Source organism: Pogona vitticeps, chromosome 4, assembly GCF_051106095.1.
Source record: "Pogona vitticeps strain Pit_001003342236 chromosome 4, PviZW2.1, whole genome shotgun sequence".
NCBI classification, from domain to species: Eukaryota; Metazoa; Chordata; class Lepidosauria; order Squamata; family Agamidae; genus Pogona; species Pogona vitticeps.
The window spans coordinates 21968107-21979086 of NC_135786.1; the positions used below are offsets into that span (position 1 = coordinate 21968107).

Genomic DNA, 10980 nt, shown 5'->3' on the forward strand with positions numbered 1-10980 from the left:
GCCACCCGCCCCAAGGAGATAAGATTTGTCACAGGCATTCAAGGAGATCGCTTTTGCATAATAGAATTCCCTGCCAAGTAAGGCTAGGGAAGCTTTCTCCTTACTTGCCCTGTCATAGCTGGGAAAGATAACACTGTTTGGTTGATTAAACAAAACAATAATAAATTAACTACTAACTATATAAAAAAATAATTATCTGTTTATCTAATTATCTGTATTATTTGTTTTTATTATTCCTGCTTTTTTTGGATGCAGTTTTTCCAGCTACTTGCAGCTCACATATTTTATTCTTTTCTGGTGCTATTTTTATCTAATATATAATCATAAGTGTGTTTAGAGTGGAAGACTGATCCAAAAGTGTTCTAAGTAAGGACACATTTACAACCTATCAACCTTTACATTATACTGCAAAGTACAGAACAAAAAACTAGAAATTCAAGAACAAAGCAAAGCCTGTGTGTTTCAAAAGCATGTATGTTAACAGGTGGTTCTTCATGGTTACACAGAAAACAATAGCTGGGCCTAGGAGGGGAATCTGCAAATAGACCCATGTCACACAAGGCTGTGTGTGTTCCCAGGGAAAAATGAAACGTTTCTGCATTTCACATGGAACTGTGTATACCACTTCTGAAAACAGAGATGACTTACTTTCACCCAATACCTACCTTTTCTGAATCACTCACCTTTTCTGGAAAACTCCGGAGTGGCCAGAAAGTTGGAAAAGATCAGTCTACATTCCAATCCCAAAGAATGTCAGTGCCCAAGAATGCTTCAACTACCGCACAATTGCACTCATTTCACACACTAGCAAGGTTATGCTCAAAATCCTACAAGATAAGCTTCAGCAGCATGTGGACTGAAAACTCCCAGAAGTACAAGCTGGATTTCGAAGGGGCAGAGGAACTAGAGACCACATTCCTAACACACGCCCGATTATGGAGAAAGCCAGAGAGTTCCAGAAAAACATCTACTTCTGCTTCATTGACTATGCAAAAGCCTTTGACTGTGTGGACCCCAGCAAACTATGGCAAGTCCTTAAACAAATGGGAGTGCCTGACCACCTTATCTATCTCCTCATAAATCTATACATGGGAGAGGAAGCAACAGATAGAACTGGATATGGAACAACTGATTGGTTCAAAATTGGGAAAGGGGTACGATAAGGCTGAATATTGTTCCCCTGCTTATTTAACTTATATGCAGAATACATCATGCGGAAGGCTGGACTGGAGGAATTAAGATTGCTTGAAAAAATATCAACAACCTCAGATATGCAGATGATACCACTCTGACTGCAGAAAGTGAAGAGGAATTAAAGAACCTCTTAATGAAGGTGAAAGAGGAGAGCGCAAAAATGGTGTGAAGCTCAACATCAAAAAAAAATTTAGATCATGGCCACTGGTCCCATCACCTCCTGGCAAATAGAAAGGGAAGATACGGCGGCAGTCACAGATTTTACTTTCTTGGGCTCCATAATCACTGCAGATGGTGACAGCAGCCACAAAATTAATAGACACCTGCTTCTTGGGAGGAAAGTGATGACAAACCTAGACAGCATCTTAAAAAGCAGAGACATCACCTTGCTGATAAAGGTCCACATAGTCAAAGCTAAGGTTTTTCCAGTAGCAATGTATGGAAGTGAGAGCTGGACCATAAAGAAGGCTGACCGCTGAAGAATTTTGAACTGTGGTGCTGGAGGAGACTCTTGAGAGTCCCCTGGACTGCAAGGAGAACAAACCAACCATTTTGAAGGAAATCAACCCTGAGTGCTCACTGGAAGGAGAGATCCTGAAGATGAAGTTCAATACTTTGGCCATCTCATGAGAAGAGAAGACTCCCTGGAAAAGACTCTGATGTTGGGAAAGTATGAAGGCAAGAGGAGAAGGGGATGACACAGGATGAGATGACTGGATAGTGTCATTGAAGCTACCAGCATGAATTTGACACAACTCCTGGAGGCAGTGGAAGACAGGAGGGCCTGGCGTGCTTTGGTCCATGGGGTCACGAAGAGTCGGACACAACTTAATGACTAAACAACAACAGAATCACTCATTTGAAATTTTGCTGAAAATAGTTTTGTTAGGTCCCCATATGCCAGTGTAGTGCGAAATAAATCAGGAAAAATGATACTGATCATGGCCAACATATTAGAATAATTCCAGTCAATTGTTTGCACTGAGTACAAGATTATAAACATTAAATGTAAGTATTCAGTTTGACCAGGACCCTGGAGACATCATCTAGGAGGAAGCTTGAGATCTTGGGGAAAATCCTGGGCGGAGAGTAATAAACTCTCAGCTCCTGCTGGTACAAAAACTCTCTTTAGACTATTCAAGCACTAGTTCTTGTGAAAGTCAGTTCATATTCCAGGTCCTGCCTCTGAGTGACCTCCCTTAGTTTAGTGCAGGGATGGATAAAGGACAGTCCTCACAGTGTCTCCCTGTTTTTCTGTCACTAGAGGCTTCCAGGGGCAGTACTGTTTACCCATTTCCAGGCTTGGTATAGATTATAGTGGGTGCTGCTGGAGGCAAAAGTGTGCCCCCAAAACCTGCCAAAATTGCCCATTTTGAACACCTCTTCCAGCATCTGCATGTTGGAGCACAGCTCTTCCTTCTGTATTAACTACACCAAACTTCACCATTCTGAGGTCTTCCAGGTATGTTGGACTACAACTCATACAGTATTCCCCATAACCACTGGCCATGCTGGTTGGGGCTTATGTGAGCTGCAGGGCATCAGGCTGAGTAAGACTGAGCTTCACTCTTGTTTCTACCCAAAACATATGTACAAGGAACTGATATCACACAGGAAGTGAACATATATAATGAGTTGTTTGCCCACCTAGTTCAAGAATAAAAGCTGAGAAGTGTCCTGGGCCAATTTTGGCTTACAGTCCACTTCACTCTGCCTGAAACTCAGGGACGCAGCAGCAACCAGAAGTTAGGGGGGAAAGTTCTCCGCCGTCAAAATTGTACTACATATAGATCTATTGATCTATCTATCTATCTATCCATTCAATTTGTATCCCACTCTCATTAGTGTCACAGCACTACTGTTGGCCGGTTGCAACTCATAAAATAGAAAACAAAAAATAAAAACTGAGATATATAAAGAAAAAAAATAGATTAAAAATGTTTGGTCCCCATGCACCTTGTTTTAATCCAGAAAAGTGGAGATGATGCTGCCATAACACTGAAACTTAAAAGCCCTTTACCAAATACAAGTGCTGCAAAAATTGCTGAACCATGGATGGCCAACAAGTCGCTTACCCTTGATCTATTCCAATATTGGCAGCCACTCTCCATGTTGTCAGAAATAAGGTTTTTCTTCTCATTTGCAACCTGATTACTTTAATCAGAGGTGACAAAGACTGGACCTGCAAACTTTTGCATTCAAAGCACTACCACTGAACGTGGGGTCCTCCCTGATGTTTGGTATCTGGAATATATTCACGGGATAAATGCATTTATTCCTATTACCTAAACAAAACTGTGCTATGAGTGATTGTGCTGTCACACATACCCTTTTCTCCTGTATGTTTTGACGAAGTACAATAATTTTATAAAAGCCATATCATAGCTGAAATACTCATTAAATTGTTAGTTCCAGATGTATTATATTCCATATATCCATATAGAATTATGCTCTGCTGTCATTAAAACAAGAGCTTTCTACCACGTAATGCCAAACACACCCCAGTAAAATTCTTGTTTAAAATAAAATCCATCTTCCTTCAACATTTCATTTTCTATCCATCAATAGTGAAGAGTTTCTATGTGTGATACGCAGTGGCTGAAATCTAGCAATACAGTGCAGCTAGAGTAGGACTATAGAATCTACTGAACTTACAGAGGATTTGCACACGAAATCCCCACTGACTGAACAGGCCTACTCCAGTTGCAACTTATACTGTATTTCAGCCAGCAGGACTTAACGTATGTCCCGCATGGGAGCAGGATTCTTTAGAGAAAGAGACCAGGTGGGTCTTTTTCAGTACAATGAACTGGTGAAAATTATTGATGACCTGGAAGCAGGAAAGAGCTTTCTTGCACAGGATGCAAACCAAAGCAAAACAGAACTAGAAATGACAAAGGCTTTGTTGTCCAAAGGAGATGTTCAGAAAGTCATCCACAAATCACAGTGGGGGATAGCAGAACGTACATGCAGTTAGCAGAGCCATTTGGCGCCCAGGAGGCTTATATTTTTCCACCGAGATTCAAAGTCTCAAGAAGGAAGCATCTGCACAGCTCCATAAGCCTCAGAAGCTGAGTTTATGACTGAGGAACACAACAACAGCCCAAATCTTGTTCGTATACTTTTACACAGCACAAGCCAATTACATCATCAGCTTAGGCAGCTAGAATTTATTTTAAATTAACTAAATGCTTCCTATCCTCCTGTTCCACATTCTAAGGCTCTCTGTGGCTCCATTTTGTCCCAGGGAAGCCTTTAGGAGCCTCAGGGGGTTCGGGAGCATTCAATTGCCAAAAACTGCTGCCACCAGGACTGGGACCACTGACAGCCATCCAGTGGTGAGTTTTGGCAATTAAAGGCTCACCTCTCCTGTCTTAAAGGTCCTAAAGGCTTCCCCAGGGCAAAAGGGAACTCCAAGGAACCTTGGAGCCTAAAACAGGGGTATAGCAGTATTTAATTATTTTTTAAAAAAATTAGCAGCATAAGCTCAAACATCATCACCTTCCTCCATATAATGTTACACATGCAAGATTTGGGCCAATACATTTGACAAAAAGCAAGAAGGGCACTTTCAAAATCCTATAATTGAAGTTACATCCTGTCATTTTCTGAAGTGAGTGTGATACCAAAAAAAAAAAAAGCCTGCTGTGCTAATATCTAAGCAATTTACTGCAGAAAGCAGCAAGACATACTTGCTATCATATATTGATAATGTGATAAATGATGTAGGATGGAGCTGTTGGGTCTAAGCTACTATGATAATAGCTTTCATAAGAAGTTAACAAGATTTGTACCACACACTGTATGACATGCTTGTTCTCCTTCTCTGGTCGGAAAGGATTACTCTTTATCTTTTCTTCAGACTTCCCTGTGAAACTGAGAAGAATGTAGACGCCTTCTCGTTTCTTCACACAATCAAAATCTGGACCGGAATGACTGTTACTGCCCTTGTTGCAAATTGATAAATTAGTCAAATCAAGTTGATGGTGATGATGCTGTACCCAAATAAGGCAGGAAGAAACCCTGTAACCTTGAACAACACATAACAATTTCAAAATCCGGCACACTATGCTACAGCCATGTGTTCATGACAGGAACAATTACTATCATCACACATACATACACAAAAAAGGGAACTCGCATATCTTTTACAAAGGAGCCTGCGTCTTCTATGTCCTACTCCTTCAAGTCTACAAGTGGAGACTAGAGATAATTTACAAAGAATAGACACATAGAAGCTTGAACAAGGATAGCCAATATCTCCTGACTGCTACTGAGTTAAATCTGATGTTATGTTCTTGGTTCTGCTTTCCTTCAAGTTAACAGCCAATTCTCATAGAAGGGGAAATGTGTTATCTCCCCAGTTATCTAAACATCACTGTTCTTTTGAGGACACTTTGTTGATAAACTGGGAAATGAGGGGATTATGGTTTCAGTTGTTTGTTACAGTGCATGTACAGTGGACCCTCTACTTACGGAATTAATCCGTATTGGAACAGTGGCTGCAAGTCGAAAAGTCTCTAGGTCGAATCTCCATTGACCTACAATGCATTGAAAACCGATTAATCCCATAACCAGCGGTTTTTATTCTATTTTTGTTCCATTTTGGTTTTTTTCTGGTCTGTAAGTCGATTCTCCGGCTGCAAGTCGAATCTAAATTTTGTGGCCAGAGAAGTCTGTAACTTGAAAAGTCTGTAAGTCGAGCCGTCTGTAAGTCGAGGGTCCACTGTAAAGGAATTTCCAAGGTCATAAAACACTCCTGGCAGAACCCACTTCTGGTACCAAGCTAACTAGTGAGAACTGATTTCAGCTAAGAAGAAGAGAGGAATAGAGTCAAATTATGTTAGAGAAGGTTACTCTCTTCTGGTAGTTTCAGAGCAAGTTGGAGCCTGATTGCTAGAATACCACAGGAAAATCTGAATAGATAGATCATGGTAGAAAAATGGCATGGGGAATATGCTTGGTTTAGTCTAGTTTCTCTGAGGAGAATACTATACTTGCCTGCTGTTTCACTACGTATTTGATTTATACTTTCCACGTGCTCTGGAACTATGCTGAAGGTCTTTCAATTTAAGTAGTTTAGGATAATTAGCTTCTATGAAAACTGTTCTGGAATTGCCTTAGCCTCAGACTTTTTTTGAACATGTATTTGATTCACAACCTCTTGGCTGCTTTTGAACTTTTTGGAAACTGCTTCTGACTTTATTTCTTTTGCAATATCTTCAATAAAATAAAAAAGTTACAGCAGTTTTTTTACTCTGAGACAAATATGGTTTGCTGGTACTAAAGTAGGGCCTTATCTTGACCACATACTGAATTCTTTGAAATTCTATGGTTATTTTGATATTCCTACCTGGTAGGATTGGCATGCAAGTCAAATCATGCAACCTTGTGTTTTCTTTGGAAACTTCCTGGAACGCTAAAGACTGAAGGTGACTCAGAGTGTTGGGAAAAGGAACTGGAAACATTGACAAACACCCCCCCCCCGAATTTACCCAAACCAGGACGTTCTGGGTCATATGGCTTAGTGGTTTGTGTGGGCCTGTTTTTCCGAACCATAATCATGATACAGTTCCATAGGGAAGTTAGCCTGTATTGTGCTGCAGCAAAAACAAAAAAGAATTTTGTGGCACCTTAAATACTAGGTAGTTTTGTTCAGGAAAAGACTTTGTTAAGTGGGCTGCAATATACAAAGATTTAAGTCTTTAAAAAGTTGTAGGTTTTAAGGTGACACAAGAGTCTTTCTTGATTTGGAAGCAATATTCTTTTGAGAAGCTTGGTCTAGGTGAACAAAAAGCATACAGACATCACTGTCCTCCCAATCTAAGACATGCATCAAATTAATTATAGTGACTTTCCTGAGGCAAAGAGGGGTGAGAAGCAAGATACTACCCACTCTTTTCCAACCTGATAGTATTTAATAACTGTTGCTTACATTAGAAGCAGATGTGACAAGTGGTAAGGGTCTCCAAAGGCTATGGCTGACTACACTCAGAACAGCCACTTCCAGTCCCAGCAGATGGTTCAGTATGTTTGGAGAAGAAAAGATGACAACTATCCACCCCAAATTTCTTGCCTGACCTTTTTTTCTCTACAAACCATTCCCACACACATACCAGCTGACTGCAACTACAGCTACTCTGTTTCCCCCAAAATAAGACCTAATCTGAAAATAAACCCTAGTATGATTTTTCAGGATGCTCCTAATATAAGCCCTACCTCAAAAATAAGCCCCAGTTAAGTGAAACCCAATGTGCAGCATTGTGCATCAACTAGATTACATCACTGTAAAATAGAACATCACCTGAAAATAACCCCTGATACATATTTTGGAGCAAAAATTAATATGAGACCCTGTCTTATTTTCGGGGAAACACGGTAATGCATAAATGTTTGCTGTGGGACAGCTGAAGGTGACACTAGTTGTACAGTTTGAGTAGTAAGTCTTTTAAAGATAATCCACAGTCACATTCATTCATATACACAAAAAGAATCCCTAAATATAACCAGTTATGCCAATCCCTACCGACAAAACCAGTTCCACCAGTTTTCATCTCTTTCAAAGGTAGGTCTTTTCTCTCTACAGCCCAATTGTTGACCAAAAGCTTGACAAAAGTGAAAACACTTTGTCATCAGAAGTACAAAAGTGATTGCCTCCCACAGAAAACCATTCTGCAGCCTGGGGCCAGCCCTTGCTCTCATCCTCTCCACATGTGTCAGTGAGAGCAGTGGATCCAAGGGAAGGGCGCCACTGTTGATCACTGACTGGCAGCCAATAGAGCTGATTTTCTAACCACCCTCAAATACTGTGCATTGCAAAGAGGTGCTTCACAAAGATGCATTGTTGCTAGGAAAACTTATATTTCATTAAGCTGCTGTAAGGACTTTAGCTCAGTTGAGAGGAATAGGGAAGCCTGAAGGAGACTGCATCATCATCTCTGCTCACATCATGTGTAACAAGTGCGGGGACGAGGGGGAAATCTCCTAAGGCTTCAGTATTATGTACTGTATCCTGCTTCCAGTAAACTATTAGTCAATGAAGGAGCGGAAATCCCTAGCTTTCACCCTGCCCTGCCCTGCCCTGCCCGAGTTTTCAACCGCAGATACCACAAGTTCGCGCTCGCTTGTGAGCCTGGAGTTCCCCCCACCTCCACACAATGTTAAAATATGATACAGAATAACCCTGACAAATTCAAGCACAGGAAAATGCAACGGGGCGGGGGGGGGGAGAGGGGGAGAACAGAGGCAGGCCTTGCCCATTAAACAGCAGTTACGTGGCCACAACGGCTTAGACTCCAAAATAACCCCTCACACGGCGGTGACGCTCAAGTCTGTTTTTAAACTCGCGGGGTTTCAAGTACGTCTGAACCTCTCCTCAGCAACAGGACTAGAAAGGCCAACGGCGAGACCTGTCCTCACGCTCCGCTCCCTCTGAAGGATGTCGGGCAACCTGTCCTGCCTTGCCTACCTACCCCCGTTGACCCCACCGAGGATCGACCCATTCCGATCGCGCCTCCCCCCCTCCCCCTTGAATCCCCCTCAGAAACCGCTCCCACTCCGGAACCCTGAAGAAAAGCCACTCACTCCATTGCCGCCATTTTCTCGTTTCTTTTTTTAAAAAGGGGTGGGTGGGTGGGGGTTGGTCTTCCCCCTCCTCCTTCGCCACACCGGCGATCGCGACAAGAGACACTCTCCCTGCGGCACACTTCCGGGTTCTTTTTTTTTTTTTTCGGCGCTCTGTAGTCTACGTGACGCATTCTTTATGGCCGAGAGTAACCCTGAAGGAGGGGGGAACGACGCCGCTAGGCCGACGCGTGCTCTCCCTTGGCAACCGCGTCGGAGTCGCGTGGTTGGTGCGTGACGTCATAGCCGGAGAACGACGCCTCTTTGTTCTTCTGTTTCCTTGGAAAGAATGACAGTTGGGTTTCGGGAGAGTTCCCGGACAACAGCACGTGGGAGAGCACGAGGTGGAAATGAATAGCCCGTGTTTTCTTTTTTTCTCACGGCAAAAAAAAAAAAAAAAAAAAATAGAGAAAACCTCCCCCTGCCCCACAAGACTGCTATCCTGTACCCTCAGTACCCCATAGAAAACCTACTGTTCATTTGACATTATAAGGATTGCACATCGGTGCTGGATTCACGCCCAAGCTAAAGTACCGTTTAGGACTTTCGAGGGGTCTCTAAAATACCATAAAGTAAGATAAATTTGGAACCAATTAAAATTTCAAGGTTTACTCGATTGTTAATTCGATCTAAGAGGGTGTAATCCAGATCTTCAGTTCCTAGGAAGGCTGACAATGGCAATTAGTTTGTGGAAGCCAGGATCCCTGTAGCAATTGGCGGGAATCTGATAGAGAGCCCTAGAGCAAATTGGGGGAGCTGGAAAGACAAGATCCATGAGCAAGCCAGAAGTCAAGCAAGGCCAGGCAGCTATATCAGAGAACAAGCAGAGAGAGGCCATGAAGCATAGTCAAGCAGCCCAGAAGTGATAGCTGCAAAGAGGCAGCTGGAAAGGTCAGGGTGCAGAACAGGCAGAGTCTGGAAGAAGAGGCAGTTGCTTCAGCAATCTCCCAGTCCAAAACTAGGGCGTAAAGCCGCATTTGTGGAGTGCCATTAAGAGTTCAGGTGCAAGCACTTGGTCAACTAGGAAACAAGCTGAGTGCAGTGCTTGGCCTGTTTCTCTCTGTCAGAAAGAGCCTCCCTCTTGCTTTTGATAATGTCTTTTCTTCCCAAGACTCTTTCCTGCAGCTGAACACTTTGCTTGGGAGTTCCCAGTTTGCCGGGAGCCTTTAAAATTATTGTTGTTGTTGTTGAATCGGCAACAGCAATCGCAGGTGATTTTTTTTTTCTATTAAAAATCCACCCTTCACACTCCAGAGCTACCAAAGAGCGAAAGGGAAAACTTGAGAGTCTTGGAACCTAAAATGAGAGGATAGTTCTCTGGGGAGGGCAATGTGTAGCTTGCATAATTAAATTGTAAACTGCCCAGAGCTATGGGGAAGTATATAAGCAGTGTGCTATGCTTTGATTAGTGTAAATTAATTTTCTCTGGTGCCTAAACTGGTTGCAAAGCTATATAACCAGATTTTGCCCACTGTCTCCCTCCCACAGGATTTGATTTAAAGCCCTCTTGCCCAGGTTTGCAAGACTCCAAGCAGATGCATTCTTCTGTGCCTATGAGGTGTAACCCATTGCTTTCCTAGATTCCTATACAGAAACACAGGCTATAGACTAGTGGTTCCCAAGTTTGGGTCCACAGATATTCTTGGACTAAAACTCCCAGAAAGCTTCACCACTAACTATGCTGGCCAGGATTTCTGGGATTTGTAGTCCAAGAACATCTGGGGAGCCAAGTTTGGGAACCACCACTATAGACCAAGAAACAAAATATTTTCCATTGATATCATCTGTGCAACCAGTAATCCACTTTCAGATTCCTCACTCTTTTCCTTTAAAAAAACGTATCACAAAGTCCCTCACCCTCCTATCCAAAGCCTCACTTGCAAGATGTTAAAGGCTGTATCTAGTAGCATTGTATGTTCCCATGTGAATTTTAAAAAATGAGATAATGATCAGTGAGCTTGTTGAGCCTTGGCAAGCCTGTCATGTCCTGGATTGTTGCAAAGGGAGACAGTGTGTCTCCCAACACATCATTTTAGGTCTGCAAATTGATGCCCCTGCCACTCTCTGGAAGAAGTCACCTACCACCCCGAAACATCTCCCCCTCTAGGAAGTTACAGAAATTCTTCCTTCTACATAATCCTTTATGGCCATTTCTATGTTCTT

The 10980-nt window shown here is 42.4% G+C and overlaps 1 protein-coding gene across 2 annotated transcripts in view; it reads right to left on the minus strand.

The window, feature by feature from the left end:
* Positions 1 to 10736, minus strand: part of SLC9A8 (solute carrier family 9 member A8) — a 74344-nt gene extending 63608 nt beyond the window's left edge. The window contains exon 1 of one of the 2 annotated variants that reach the window (XM_072996863.2): positions 8779 to 10736. In XM_072996863.2, coding sequence (XP_072852964.2) covers positions 8779 to 8951 — 173 coding nt within the window. In that variant the 5' untranslated portion in view covers positions 8952 to 10736. Of the gene's footprint in view, positions 1 to 665; positions 3029 to 8778 lie in introns of those variants that run through there. The other variant, XM_072996864.2, reaches the window with a different exon arrangement.
* Positions 10737 to 10980: the final 244 nt, after the last annotated feature.